At 50.0% G+C, this 15453-nt stretch overlaps 1 protein-coding gene across 4 annotated transcripts in view; it reads right to left on the bottom strand.

Moving 5' to 3' along the window:
• rilpl1 (Rab interacting lysosomal protein-like 1) overlaps positions 1 to 15453 on the bottom strand; it is a 39897-nt gene that overhangs the window by 5970 nt on the left and 18474 nt on the right. For 2 of the 4 annotated variants that reach the window (XM_070888178.1, XM_070888179.1), the window contains exons 4-7: positions 14385 to 14606; positions 12564 to 12620; positions 6351 to 6520; positions 6153 to 6251 (exon numbers count right to left, since the gene is read on the bottom strand). In XM_070888178.1, the coding sequence (XP_070744279.1) occupies positions 6153 to 6251; positions 6351 to 6520; positions 12564 to 12620; positions 14385 to 14606 (548 nt within the window). The remainder of the gene's footprint in view (positions 1 to 6152; positions 6252 to 6350; positions 6521 to 12563; positions 12621 to 14384; positions 14607 to 15453) is intronic. The other 2 variants (XM_070888180.1, XM_070888181.1) reach the window with 1 other exon arrangement.

Here is a 15453-nt window from a genome sequence, read left to right on the forward strand (position 1 = left end):
ATTCCCCGGCATTTTTTTTGAAAATGGTTTCCACTGGCAGGCTGGTTGGTACCCAGAGGACACGGACTTAAGATAATTGGCAGGAAAGTTGCGGGGGGAGGGGGAGATGAGGAGAAATGTTTTTACGCAGCGAATTGCTGTGATCTGGAATGTGCTGTCTGAAAGGGCAGTGGAAGCAGATTGAATAATAACTTTCAAAGGGGAATTGGATAATACTTGAAGGGGGAAGATTGCAGGGCTTTGGGGAAAGAGCAGGGTGGAGTGGGATTAATTGGATCGCTCTTTCAAAGAGCTGGCACAGGCACAATGGGCCAATGGTCTCCTTCTGTGCTGTAAGATTCTAAGAAATAAATCAGAAGTTGCTGTTCCAGAGGACGGTGGTTGACTTTGGCTAAATGACTAATCAGGAAGCACGGCTAGAGTGAGCGGGATCCGAGCTGTGGGATTCGCCAGGCTGCTGCAGAGCACTGGGGGCGACTCATCCTGTGTCAGCTGATGTGTTTCTCCTTATCAGCACTGGCAGAGGCTGATGAGGTCATTCAAATACAGGATGTGCAAGGGCAGGGGAACTGAAGCACTTAATAATAATCATTTTAACCGTTCCCTGTGCTAAACTGAAGGGCCAGACTTCTAGTCATCAATCCATAAAATATTTTAACAGTGACATCAAACATGTAATATTGAACAACAGACACCAGGAGGACCCAGCTTCAAATCTTGCTGCGGGCGGAGTTAAAAATGAACTAACAAGCTTGCATTTCTACAGCCTTGGGACGTCCCAAAGCACTTCACAGCCAATGAAGTAATTTTGGAGTGTAGTCTCTGTTGTAAAATGGGAAACGTGACAGACAATTTGCACACAGCAAACTCCAATAAACAGCAATGTGATAACGACCGGATAATCTGTTTTAATGATGTTGATTGAGGGATACATATTGGCCCCAGGACACCGGGGAGAACTCCCCCTGCTCTTCTTCGAAATAGTGCCGTGGGATCTTTTATGTCTACCCAAGAGAGCAGGCAGGGCCTCACTTTAACGTCCCATCTGAAAGACGGCACCTCCGACAGTGCAGCACTCCCTCAATCCTGACCGGATTTAGTGAGAAAATACCTCCCAACTAAAATGGTAGTGTTTATGGTGATAATGAGCAGAATAGCTAGAGAGCTGAAGATCTTTTGCTACTCAATGAGTTAATAAGTCACATGAGTTTCAGAGGCCATGCCTAGCACTGTAAAACCACAGACCGAGCCAAAGTCTTATTATGGGATGTGCAAGATTTGAAGTGTTACCATGACGATGCCAGGTCAAAGTGATTGCATGCAGATACTAAATCAGGAAGGAGTCACGCCTTAATTTTACCTGCATTATCACAAGGAGGAGAATGCAGACCAGGCCCGAGATGAGAATCAGCAAGTTAGTGTCGTTTGGGTGAGATTTATCACTGGAGAGAAGGAGGTCACAGAACGGGACGCAAGTCAATTAACTCAACAAGCTGCCGTCACGATGTAACTAGTTTGTTGGTGGGACCGACCTATTGCTCTTGAAGGGACATGTGACTAACGGCTCCTGCTAAAATCCAAAGCCCATTGGCTCTTAATTGAAATTGGAAATTGGTCTCAATCATTTCAGACATCCAAGAATAAGAAGCACAGAAAATGCAACTGATGCTCTTTTTAGGGGAACCAGTGGATGTAGTATATTTGGATTTCCAAAAGGCATTCGATAAGATGCCACATAAAAGGTTGCTACACAAGATAAGGGCTCATGGGGTTGGAGATAATAGATTAGCATGGAGAGAGAAATCAGAGTAGGGATAAACATGTCATTTTCAGGTTGGCAGGCTGTAACTAGTGGGGTGCCACAAGGATCAGTATTTGAGCCTCAGCTATTTACAATCTATATTAATGACTTAGATGAAGGGATTGAGAGTAATGTATCCAAGTTTGCTCATGATGCAAAGCCGAGAGCATGTTTCTCCTGGTTATGGGGAGCGGGCGGGGAAGTGGAGCTGAGTCCATGATCAGATCAGCCCTGCTCCTGTGTTCTAGGTGGGAAAGTAAGCGGTGAGGAGCAGACAAGGAGCTTGAAAAGGGATATAGACAGTTTAAGTGTGTGGGCAATAATATGGCAGATGAAGTATAATGTGGGGAAATGTGAGGTTTGGTAGGAAGAATAGAAAAGCAGAATATTTTTTAACTGGTGAGAAACTATTAAACGTTGGTGTTCAGAGAGATTTCGGTGTCATTGTACTGGAAACACAAAGCATGCAGGTACAGCAAGCAATTAGGAAGACAAATTGCATTTGGCCTTTATTGTAAGGGGGTTGGAGTACAAGAGTGAGGAAGTCTTCCTACAACTGCACAGGGCCTTGGTGAGACCACACCTGGAGTATATGGTGTACAGTTTTAGTCTCCTTATTGAAGGAAGAATATACCTGTCTTAGAGGCGGCACAATGATGGTCCACTAAATTGATCCCTGGGATGAGAGGATTGTTCTATGATGAGAGATTGTGCCTATACTCTCTGGAGTTTAGAAGAATGAGAGGTGACCTCATTTTACCATACAAGATTCTGAGGGGGATTGACAGGGTAGATGCTGAGAGGTTGTTTCCCCGGGCTGGAGAATACAGAACTAGGGCCCATAGTCTCAGGATAAGGGGTTGGCCATTTAAGACCGAGATGAGGAGGAATTTCTTTACTCAGAGGGTTGTGAATCTTTTGAATTCTCTGCCCCAAAGGGCTGTGATGCTGAATCGTTGAGTATATTCAAGGCTAGGATAGATATTTTTGGACTCTAGGGGAATCAAGGGATATGGGGATCAGAGGGAAAGTAGAGTTGAGGTCAAAGATCAGCAGTATGGCCTACTCCTGCTCCTAATTATTTTGTTCTTATCTGATCGAGGTGTTTAAAATGATAAAGCGAATCGATAGGGTTTTTAAAAAATGTATTCATGCGACGTGGGTGTTGCTGGCAAGACCCGCAACACCCTATCCTGTGGGATTCTCTACCACAGAAAATTGTTGAGGCCAGTCTGTTAGATATATTCAAAAGGGAGTTAGATGTGGCCCTTATGGCTAAAGGGATCAAGGGGTATGGAGAGAAAGCAGGAATGGATACTAAAGTTGCATGGCCTACTCCTGCACCTATTTTTTATGTTTCTATCCCTAATTGCCCTCGAGAAGATTGTGGTGAGCTGCCTTCCTGAACCGCTGCAGTGTATGTGGTGAAGGTGCTCCCAGAGGAGCGTTAGGGAGGGAGTTCCAGGATTTTGGCCCATCGGCTATGAAGGAACAGTGATATACTTCCAAGTCAGGCTGGTGTGTGACTTGAAGGGGATGGTGTTCCCATGCACCCGCTGCCCTTGTCCTTCTCGGTGGTGGAGGTCGTGGGTTTGGGAGGTGCTGCCGAAGAAGTCTTGGTGAGTAGATACACTGCATCTTGTAGATGGTACACACAGGGTAGATACAAAGGGCCCAAGTTTCGGCCTCAGTTGCTCCTGATTTTTTGGAGCAACTGGTGTAGAACGGAGTATCTTAGAAATTCAAATTCTCGGCATTTAGTTTGCTCCAGTTCGAGTCAGTTAGAACAGTTTCACTTTGGAACAGAATTTTTTTTTCAAAAGGGGGCGTGTCCGACCACTTAGGCCTGTTTTCAAAGTTTCGGCAGTGAAAACTTACTCCAAACTAACTTAGAATGGAGTAAGTGAAGATTTTTGTACGCTCGAAAAAACCTTGTCTACACTTTAGAAAATCAGGCGTAGGTTACAAATCAGGCGTAGGGAATGGGGGGGGGGGTTTAAAGGGAAGTTTACAAACATTAAACACCAGTTTTACAAATAAAGAGCCATCATCAATAATAAATCATAAAAACATCAATAAATTAACCAATAAATCAATCAAAAAAAAATGAAGAAAGATTTTTTTTTATATCAATAAATAAAACATTTTCTACTTTCCGACTGCAGCACCGGGAGCCCTCCAACAGCGTGCTGGGATGCGCCCCCAGTGTGTCTCTGTCAGTGTCTCTATCTCTCTGTCTGTGTGTCTCTCACTCTGTCCGTCAGTGTCTGTATTTCTAACAGCAAGGGGAAAAGGGAGTGGGGAGGAGGAGGAGGGAGAGAGGAGGGGGAGGGAGAGAAGTGGGGGGGAGGGAGGAGAAGTGGGGGGGAGGGAGGAGAAGTGGGGGGGAGGGAGGAGAAGTGGGGGGGAGGGAGGAGAAGTGGGGGGGAGGGAGGAGAAGTGGGGGGGAGGGAGGAGAAGTGGGGGGGAGGGAGGAGAAGTGGGGGGGAGGGAGGAGAAGTGGGGGGGGGGAGGGAGGAGAAGTGGGGGGGAGGGAGGGAGGAGAAGTGGGGGGGAGGGAGGGAGGAGAAGTGGGGGGGAGGGAGGGAGGAGAAGTGGGGGGGGGGGGAGGGAGGAGAAGTGGGGGGGGGGGGAGGGAGGAGAAGTGGGGGGGGGGGAGGGAGGAGAAGTGGGGGGGGGGAGGGAGGAGAAGTGGGGGGGGGGGAGGGAGGAGAAGTGGGGGGGGGGGAGGGAGGAGAAGTGGGGGGGGGGGAGGGAGGAGAAGTGGGGGGGGGGGAGGGAGGAGAAGTGGGGGGGAGGCTGAACGGACCGGACCCATGACTTCGGGCAGGGCCCGTCCACAGCACCAGATTTACAGGTAGGTGCCGTTGGGTCAGGTCGGGTCCGGGGTCCGGGGGGCGGAGGGAGGTTGGGCCGGGTCCGGGGGGGAGGTGGTGGGGGATGAAGGAGGTCGGGTTGGTTTGGGTGGGGGAGGGAATCGCGGGTCGGGTCATGGAGGTGGTGGGAGGGAGGGAGGTTCGGGTCGGGGGCAAGGGGAAAGAGGGAGGGAGGGAGTGGGAGGACAGGTCGGGTAGGGGGGTGGGAAGCGCGGGTCGGGTTAAGTCCGGGGGCTGGGGAGGGGGGGGGGGGGGGGAGCGGGAGTCGGGTCGGTGTCGGTGTTGGGTCCGGGGGCAGGGGGGGGGGGGGGGGGGATGGGGGATGAGGGAGGTAGGGTTGGTTCGGGTGGGGAGGGAGGGAGGGAGCGCGGGTCGGGGAGGGTGGGGGGGAGGGGAGAGGTCGGTCGGGTTGCTTCGGGTGGGGGGGGAGGGAGCGCGGGTCGGGTCCAGTCCGGGGGCTGGGGCGGGGCAGGGGGGGGGGAGCAGGAGTCGGGTCGGGGTTGGGTCCGGTCGGGAGGAAGCAGGAGCTGGCCGTGGGAGGAGCCTTATTCACGCAGCCCCAGTGAGGCCATTGGGCCAGGGCTAGGAGCTGCGTGCTTCGGTCCCCTCCCACAGTTTTGGGCGCCTGGAGCTACTGCACATGCGCGCCCACTGTAGCGCGCATGTGCAGAGGTCCCGGCACTGTTTTCAGCGCAGGGACCCCCTAGCTCCGCCCGCGCCCGGCTCCAGAGGACCAGCAGGGAGCCGGAGAATCTAAGTTTTTGTAGGCCCTCTTTGTGGCGCGAAAAATGGGCGTCCAGGTCGGGGCTGCGCTGTTCTAGGCCCGGCCCGAAACTATTTCCTCTGGTGGGGAAAACCCGGGGACATAATCTTAAAATTAGAGCTCGGTCATTCAGGAGTGAAGTCAGGAAGCACTTCTTCACAAATGGTGGAGGAAATCTGGAACTCTGTTCCCCCAAAAGGCTATAGATTCTGGGATAATTGGTGCTTTCAAAACTGAGATCAATAGATTTTTGTTGTGTGTTGGTATCAAGGGATACAAAGCAAAGGCGGGTAAATGGAGTTGAGGTAAATCAGCCACAATCAAATTGAACGATAGAACAGGCTCGAGGGACTGAATAGCCTCCTCCTGGCCCTGTATTGGCAAAGCAGATCCAAGAAATTCAGTGCCGGATATTACCAGCTGTACAGCACTCACTGGTTGAACAGCTATTGGATATTTGTGGCACTGTCGGTGTACAGCCCAGTCATTGCAGAATTGCCCTGAATAGAAAGGGAAGCCAGCGAACGTTAGAGAGCAGTTTATGAGTTGTGGGTCCAGACTCGCATCGAAGAACGAGGCCAGTCCGCTAACCTGTGGCTCCCTGTGCCACACAACTTCCATTCAAACTAGACACGCGCGACAGCTGAGCCACGGAGCCAGACAATGGATCGTCCAGACACGTCATGCAAAGAGGTGAGCTGGCTTTACTTACAGTCGGCGGATGCCAGACTCTGGCTGAGTCGCTGTTTTCGGCTGCATGTGGGGGGAGGGGGGAGGGTTCGAAGACCCACTGTCTTCCTCAGATTCCTCGCTGTGAAAACAAGGCAGACAATTAATGCGAGCCGCACGTGACGGAGCGAACGGCAACAATCCAGGTGCAGAGACCCGGAGGGGAGAAGCAGGCCTCTACCTTTTGTAATAAGCCATCTCTTCCTGGAGGAGGAAAACTTTGGCCTTCAGCTCATTCCTCTCGTGGAGGACATCCCGCAGCTCTTGTAACGTGAAGCGAGGCCGGTTGGGGTCATTTAAATCTGCAAGCGTCTTATCCGATTGAAAGTCCTCTTCACTCATGGGCTCAGTCTGCAGGATAGAGAAGCCAATCTTTACCCAATGGCTAATGGTGACAGAGCATCACTTGTCCCTCTTTCATTTCTAACTCCATATTTCGCTCAATAACCTGGAACTCCACACCAGTGGGCAGTGCCAGTGGGGGTCATGACCCTTTCCCCCCAATCATTTTGAGGTCAGACATCACGGTTTTGGGGGAAATCACCTCTATTTTGCCCCAAGGAACCTCCGTCAGCCTCCGGGTTCGGGCAGCGAGTTTGGACCGGCTAAGTTGGCATTCCCTGGTCCTCTGCTTCCTGCCAAGCCGGCCAATACTCGAGCTTGAACCCCTGCCCGCTCCCCCACCCCCCCCAGCTCCACCGCTATCAGCAGGAAACACAACAAACCAGGCTAAGCTCTTCCAAAAAGGGACAATCTTAGTCTCCAAGACTGGAAAAAACTGCACCAAATATTGGTCACGATGTCACAAGCAAGCAATGCAGAGACACCGACTGACAGCAAACGTCATAACCCAGAGCTGCCGCAACCCTCGAAATAAAGGCACGGCCCCTTTAAAAGGGAAAGAACTAGTTAGCGCAAACAGATTAACAAAGCCACATCAGAGTTAAGCAATGAGAAGTTTCTTGGGGTTACAAAAGACCATCACACAGTGAACCAAAACGCAATGGGAGAGGCAAACATCTGCACACAGTTAAAAGGGTTTAAACGCATCAATCACACGGTAGCAGCCTTTGATCATAATAAAAACCCAACTGGGTCACTGACAACCTTCAGGGAAGGGAACCTGTCATCCTTACCCGGTCTGGGCCTACACGTGACTCCAGTCCCACACCATCGCAGTAGATGATTAATGCCCTCTGAATTGGCCTGGCAACCGATTCAGTTGTACAACCAACATGTCTCGGGATAGATCACCAATGTCTCAGGGAGACTCAGCCTGACCCACATACCAAGAACAAAATAAATATGGTCACAGAGTTTGTCAGACGGGTTGCCTTGTCGATGTGGAAAATGATGAGCAGTAGTTGGGGGACTTTTTAAGCTCCATGTGGCAGCGCACAACCCCGCCTCCAAAAATCGCCCACCTGTCAAAACGCGTGAAGATAAAAGATCTCATTCAAAAGTGCAGCATACACCTGGAAACGATTCCTCATCGGCAGGGAAGTGAGGCAGCCCAGGAAGGGCACGGTTTGATGGAAGAGGCGGAATGAAGTTCAGGGAACGGAAATGGTAAAAGGCTCAAGGGAGGACGCAGAGATCAGGTGGGGAGAGGAGTGCATCGAGGGAAGAAAGGAGAATTGTTGCTGATAAAATAGTGAGGTTGGTGGGTTAAAGATTACACCAAAGTTACACACACACGTGCCAAAAGAGGAGTAAGTCCAATAGGTAAATTACAACAACTTGCATTTATATAGCACCTTTAACATAATAAAACATCCCTAGGTGCTTCACAGGAATGTTATCAGACAAGATTTGATAGCAGTCACATAAAGACATATTAGGACAGGTGACCAAAAGCTTGTTCAAAGAAGTAGGTATTAAGGAACATCTTAAAAGGAGGAGAGAGGTGTGGAGAGATTTAGGGAGGGAATTCCAGAGCTTAGGGTCCCAGCATAAGAAAGCACAGCCGCCAATGGTAGGGCGCTAGAAATCGGGGATGCACAAGAGGCCAGAATTGGAGGAGTGCAGAGATTTCAGAGTGTTGTAGTGCTGGAGGAGGTTAGAGAGACAGGGAGGGGTGAGGACATGGAAGGATTTGAACACAAAGATAATAACTTTTTTTTAAATTGAGGTGTTGCTGGACTGGGAGCTTGTGTAGGTCAGCGAGCACAGGGGTGGAGGGTGTAGGTCAGTGAGCACAGGGGTGGAGGGTGTAGGTCAGCGAGCACAGGGGTGGAGGGTGTAGGTCAGTGAGCACAGGGGTGGAGGGTGTAGGTCAGCGAGCACAGGGGTGGAGGGTGTAGGTCAGTGAGCACAGGGGTGGAGGGTGTAGGTCAGTGAGCACAGGGGTGGAGGGTGTAGGTCAGTGAGCACAGGGGTGGAGGGTGTAGGTCAGTGAGCACAGGGGTGGAGGGTGTAGGTCAGTGAGCACAGGGGTGGAGGGTGTAGGTCAGTGAGCACAGGGGTGCTGGGTGTAGGTCAGCGAGCACAGGGGTGGAGGGTGTAGGTCAGTGAGCACAGGGGTGGAGGGTGTAGGTCAGTGAGCACAGGGGTGGAGGGTGTAGGTCAGTGAGCACAGGGGTGGAGGGTGTCGGTCAGCGAGCACAGGGGTGGAGGGTGTAGGTCAGTGAGCACAGGGGTGGAGGGTGTAGGTCAGCGAGCACAGGGGTGGAGGGTGTCGGTCAGCGAGCACAGGGGTGGAGGGTGTCGGTCAGTGAGCACAGGGGTGGAGGGTGTAGGTCAGTGAGCACAGGGGTGGAGGGTGTAGGTCAGTGAGCACAGGGGTGGAGGGTGTAGGTCAGCGAGCACAGGGGTGGAGGGTGTAGGTCAGCGAGCACAGGGGTGGAGGGTGTAGGTCAGCGAGCACAGGGGTGGAGGGTGTCGGTCAGCGAGCACAGGGGTGGAGGGTGTAGGTCAGCGAGCACAGGGGTGCTGGGTGTAGGTTAGCGAGCACAGGGGTGCTGGGTGTAGGTCAGCGAGCACAGGGGTGGAGGGTGTAGGTCAGTGAGCACAGGGGTGGAGGGTGTCGGTCAGTGAGCACAGGGGTGGAGGGTGTCGGTCAGTGAGCACAGGGGTGGAGGGTGTAGGTCAGTGAGCACAGGGGTGGAGGGTGTCGGTCAGTGAGCACAGGGGTGGAGGGTGTAGGTCAGTGAGCACAGGGGTGGAGGGTGTAGGTCAGTGAGCACAGGGGTGGAGGGTGTAGGTCAGTGAGCACAGAGGTGGAGGGTGTCGGTCAGTGAGCACAGGGGTGGAGGGTGTAGGTCAGTGAGCACAGGGGTGGAGGGTGTAGGTCAGTGAGCACAGGGGTGGAGGGTGTAGGTCAGTGAGCACAGGGGTGGAGGGTGTAGGTCAGTGAGCACAGGGGTGGAGGGTGTCGGTCAGTGAGCACAGGGGTGGAGGGTGTAGGTCAGTGAGCACAGGGGTGGAGGGTGTCGGTCAGTGAGCACAGGGGTGGAGGGTGTAGGTCAGTGAGCACAGTGGTGCTGGGTGAATGGGCCAAGTTTTGGATGAGCTGACGTTTACGGAGGGTGAAAAGTGGGAGAGCAATGACAGATTGCTGCTGCGTGACGAACACATCTGGGGAGGGGCAGGTCACAGGTATGGGGAGGGGCAGGGGGTGGTCGTCTTCAAAGTCTACGCTCACTGAAGGTAGAGAAATTGCAGACAGCCGTGCAATTGGTCGCAATGAACAGCCAGCTGTAGGCCAATGGTTTCTGCAGCACGGTGTTAATGGAGAACAGGACAATGTACCGATGTTCAGGGTGTTTATCGGGTTCTATCCCCACAAGTGTGACATCTCATCATTTTGGAATGGCCTAAAAAAATTTGTAGATTTTCCACATCACAAAAATATTAAACATAATTGAGCAAAATTGACTACACTGTGATTGTAAAGCATCTGCCTCAAACAAGGGGCATTGGGGAAGGTGCAAATGGATTTACAAGGATCACATCAGAACTGAGAGGTTATAACAAACAGGCCGGGGCTCTTTTCTCTAGAAAAATGAAGGCTGAGGGGTGACCTGATAGAGGACTTTAAGATGATGAAGAGGTTTGACAAAGTAGACGTGCAGAAGATGTTTCCACTTGTGGGGCAAGTCCAAAACTAGGGGTCATAAATATAAGAGAGTCACTAATGTATCCAATATGGAATTCAGGAGAAACTTCTTTACCTAGAGAGTGGTGAGAATGTGGAACTCGCTGCACTCACCACTCTCTGGGTGAAGAAGTTTCTCCTGAATTCCCTATTGGATACATTAGTGGTTGAGGCGAATAGCATAGATACATTTAAGGGCAATCTAGATAAGTACATGAGGGAGAAAGGAATAGAAGGATATGGTGATGGACTGAGATGTAGAGGGGTGGGAGGGGGCTGGTGTGAAGCATAAACACCGGCACAGACCTGTCAGGCTGAATGAATATACAGCACAGAAACAGGCCAATGTAAAATTAAAACTCATTCCAAATGAAATGTTTCCATTATAATTAGCACTTACTCAAGCTGAAATAAATCATTATTAATATTGGTTCATTTTACTTCTATATGTAGTTATGTTTTTCAAATTAATACTGAATTAGAACGTTTTAAAAGCAAGATCAAACACTCTCAGATAGTGCCATATTTTTTTGAAGTTCCTGCAGTGATATCAGAGGCCCTGGGGAGATTTTAGACGGACAATCATTCACGTCAGGTGCAGAGCAATGTCTGCACTTTTGCTTCTGCACCAGCCAATCAGCAAAGGTAGCTTTCTGTGTCAGAATGCAGAGAAAAATACTGCAGATTCAGCATTGGGTGGCAGGAATGTCTGAAAGTAGATCACAGGTCATTCTATCTGAACACAATACGAGGGCTGGCAAGGTTATATCTGTCTGCAGCTCGATACAAACCCCCGCCAGCGAGAGGATCCTGAACCTGCTGCACAACAGAAGCTTCAAAAACTACATTACAACAGTAACTATACTCCAAAAGTACTTCACTGTATATAAAGCGCTTTAGTGAGACGTCTGGTGGAAGTGAAAGGTGCTATATAAATGCAAGTCTTTCTTTCTTTCCATGTAACACTGCCCTCGCTGTTCATACACAACTGATATTGAAAAGTTAAAAACAATATTAATTCTCAGGTTGTGGGGATCACTGGAAGGCTGGCAGTCATTTATTTATTTACTCTTCCTGGGATGTGGGCATCGCTGGCCAGGCCGGCATTTATTGCCCATCCCTAATTGCCCCTTGAGAAGGTGGTGGTGAGCCGCCTTCTTAAACCGCTGCAGTCCGTGTGGTGACGGAACTCCCACAGTGCTGTTAGGGAGGGAGTTCCAGGATTTTGACCCAGCGACCATGAAGGAACGCAATATATTCCCAAGTCAGGATGCTGTGTGACTTGGAGTGCAAGTTGTAAGTGATGGTGTTCCCATGCGCCAGCATTTATTGCCCATCCCTAGTTGCCCTGAGAAAGTGGTGGTGGGCTGCAGTCCCTGTGGTGAAGGTACTCCCACAGTGCTGTTTGGAAGGGAGTTCCAGTGACGATGAATGTCTGAGTCAGGATGGTGTGTGACTTGGAGGTGATGGTGTTCCTATGATGTTGCTGCTCACGTTCTGATTGATGTTGGAGGTTGCGGGAGGGCCTGTCAAAGATAGCTTTGTGATGCAGCAGGTGGACACACAGTAAGCTACAGAGAGGTGGAATGGGAAGGCAAGAGGTTTGCTCGCCTATTCTGGGGTTATCCAAGCTGTGGGTAATGTGACTGACTTCACATCTGAAGCTCCTGTCTTAACTTTAATTCCACGCGCGAGGCACAAAGTCAACTTCATTGGTCAAAATCCATCAATAGGAAGCAGCCTTGCCCAGCCCTCTGGGTTCAAGCAGTTTGAAGGGCTGAATGGCCTCTTCCTCAATCAATTAAAAATCTGTAGGCCCGGTGTGTTTTCAGAGAGAGGGTGCTGAAACTCACGGCATTTTAAAATTGTTAATTGCATCTCTAAGAAACAGTTAAAGGCTGGGAGCAAATATACATTCTCTCTTTCTAAATTCTCACCTGGGATTTTTTGGATTTCACCTTTGCCATAGACCAACCCCTCCCTCCTGCAAAAATAAAAATGATAGACTCCCGAACTCCATTGGTCTGAACCAGTCCTGGAGTCAGCTGATGCCAGTCTGGCTTTCAGAGTAAATTAGTTCTAAAACAAGTTAAAAATGATTAAAAGTTCTGAAACGTTTCCCACTGTGGGATTAAACATATTTCACGCATTATTTTTCAAGCTTTTCACACATTACCACGAGAGAGATCAGCTTTAAATCCCAAACACTCCAGCACATAGGCAATCTGGTTCAAGTCTTTGATGCGCACACACAAACACACAGCGGAATGAAACACTGCAAGATAACCAAAACATTACCAGGAAATACTCCCTTTCATATTCCTCAAAGGTCGGGAAGAAGGCCAGCTGCTGTACCTGAAGGTGATGAACAGAGCAGGTTACACTGAACCCCTTTCATAGAACGGGTTTAAGGATGGTGCATTGCAAGACTCGGTCACCCAACAAGGGCAGGCTGAATCATTTTGGACATCACAACCACAGATATGAATGCTACTTGCTTTTTTCTTAAAGGTATTTTTTTTTTCATCTAAGGGTGAGGGGCCAGATTTAAGGGAAGTGCTTCAGGGAGAGTGAAAGACCGAAGGAATCCAGTTTTCCCCTCCTCTTGTTGATGAAACCAATCCGAATATAACCAGGACAGTGTGGCTCCCAGCTCTGAGCCCGAGGCAACATTACACTAAATGTATTTTGGAAATTGCTGCCAAGTTAACAGAAGGAGGCCGTTTGGCCCATCATGCCTGTGCTGGTTCTCTCAAAGAGTGATCCAATTAATCTCACTCCCCTGTCCTTTCGCCATATCCTTAATCAAATATTAATCCATGTTTCTGTTAAAAGCTGGTCTGGATTCTGCTGCTCCCGCTGTTTTTGATCAAATATTCCAGGCCCTAACACCCTTGGATTTAAAAACAAAACATTTCTCCTAACTTCTCCTTTTGTTCTTTAGGTAACAAAATTATTTCTGCCTCTAGTTACCGACCCACTGACCTGTGGAAATAGTTTTTTACTGTTTACCTCATCATTCGGAACACCTAGAAGAGGCTCGGAGGTGCGATTGTTGCTTGTGAATGAGCTGAGCTCACATAGGGCGAATGTGGGGCGGGGGAGGGGGGAGGTGGAGGTTACATTCATTTTCCCTCTTCCCCATTCGAATTGGGGAAGAGGGAAAAAAAACCTATGAGTTCCTGCTCCCGATTGAGTTCCAATGACACTGAGCAGAAATGTCAGTCAAAGTGGACTGTGCACACACAAGAAAAAGAACAAATTTACATTTGTATAGAGACTTTAACAACCTTAGGGTGTCCCAAAGTGCTTTACAGTCAATTAAGTCACTTTTAAAGTGTAGCCACGACAGATTTATCTCATTACCGTTTGTGGGAACTTGCTGTGTGCAAATTGGCTGCTGCGTTTTCCTACATTACAACAGTAACTACACTTCAAAAATGTTCCAATGGGAATCGTGGGACCAGAAGTCTGAAACTGCCCATCCCATGAAAAACATTCCAAGTGTACAAGGAAAGGACAAGGCTCAGATTTAGTCTCACATCCACCATTAGGACACACTGGCTTGGGGCAGGATGAATGGGATGCGATCTTTAGAGCTGAGATGAGAAATTTCTTCACTCAGAGAGTGGTGAATCTTTGGCATTCCCTACCTCAAAGAGTTGTGAAGGCTCAGTCATTGAGTATATTCAAGATTGAGATCGATAGATTTTTGGATACCAAGAGAACCAAGGGATGTGGGGGTCGTGGAGATCGGCTATGATCTTACTGAATAGCGGAGCAGGCTCGAGGGGCCGAATGGCCTACTCCTGCTCCTCATTCTTATGTTCTTAGAGTAATTCAATTATTTTCCCTTAGCAGCTCCATCTGCAAGACATGAATATTCCAATTCTTCCCGCGTGAACCTCGACAGTGAGCTGTTCAACCATAGAGGCATCATATCTGGCCCAATCCTACCTACGTCCGGTGACCACAAAAACGCACTGTCCAGCAGGTCACCGATTGTATCCTCTCTCTTCAGGGGTGCTGCACTCCAGCTGGCACAGCAAAGGTCAGGGATCAAACCTGGAGCCTTCCTGCTCACTGGATAATCACAAACCGATGGAGGAAACCATTTACCTTCACTTGCTCATCTCCATTTTGTGTGGGTTGTCCCTGGAATTTTTCCCTCAGCTTCCCAATCTCCATCCTCATGTTTCCCATCTCCTGTTCCTTGGTCTGCAAGGTGGTTTGAAGTTCCACCTTCTGCTCGATCAGCCCTTTCCCCTGGGCATCGATCACGGTCACCTTGTGCCGCAGATCGTGATTTATCTTCATCAGCCTGTTCTGCTGCAGCTGTAACTGAAAGGGAGAGAAGGGCAGTGCAGCAGTCAGTGAAAGGATCAGCAACATTTCAATCCTATCTTAAACACAACAAATTCTTCCGCAAAACTCTCACCATCACCGAGACGTCATCACCAATTCTTACACACACATCCCATTAAGAACCAGTTAGAACTTGTGCATATTTGCACTGTTTTGTTGGCGAATTATGTTTGAGTTTGATTCTCGCCCTGCAGGGTTCAGTATAATGAATCGATGGATCAAGGGCGTGCACAGTCCAACCGTACAGGCCAGATTCATCTTCAACCCAAGCTCAGTGTGACATCACAACCCGCTGTTAGGTCACACTCACCCATCCCATTCCTCCACTTTTTCCCTCCCTCAACTAACTCTCACTGGGTCCAGCTCCCATCCTCAAGCTCAGCAGCCTCAGGACAATGGGGAGAAATCCCCTGCTCTTCAATGAAAAGTGCTACGAGATCTTTTATGTCCATCTGAGGGGGCGGACAGGGCCTCAGTTTAACACCTCTTCCGAAAGACAACACCTCCGACAGTGCGGCACTCCCTCAGTACTGCCCCTCCGACAGTGCGGCACTCCCTCAGTACTGCCCCTCCGACAGTGCGGCACTCCCTCAGTACTGCCCCTCCGACAGTGCGGCGCTCCCTCAGTACTGCCCCTCCGACAGTGCAGCGTTCCCTCAGTACTGCCCCTCCGACAGTGCGGCACTCCCTCAGTACTGCCCCTCCGACAGTGCGGCACTCCCTCAGTACTGCCCCTCCGACAGTGCGGCACTCCCTCAGTACTGCCCCTCCGACAGTGCAGCACTCCCTCAGTACTGCCCCTCCGACAGTGCAGCACTCCCTC

Source organism: Pristiophorus japonicus, chromosome 8, assembly GCF_044704955.1.
Source record: "Pristiophorus japonicus isolate sPriJap1 chromosome 8, sPriJap1.hap1, whole genome shotgun sequence".
Lineage (NCBI taxonomy): Eukaryota > Metazoa > Chordata > Chondrichthyes > Pristiophoridae > Pristiophorus > Pristiophorus japonicus.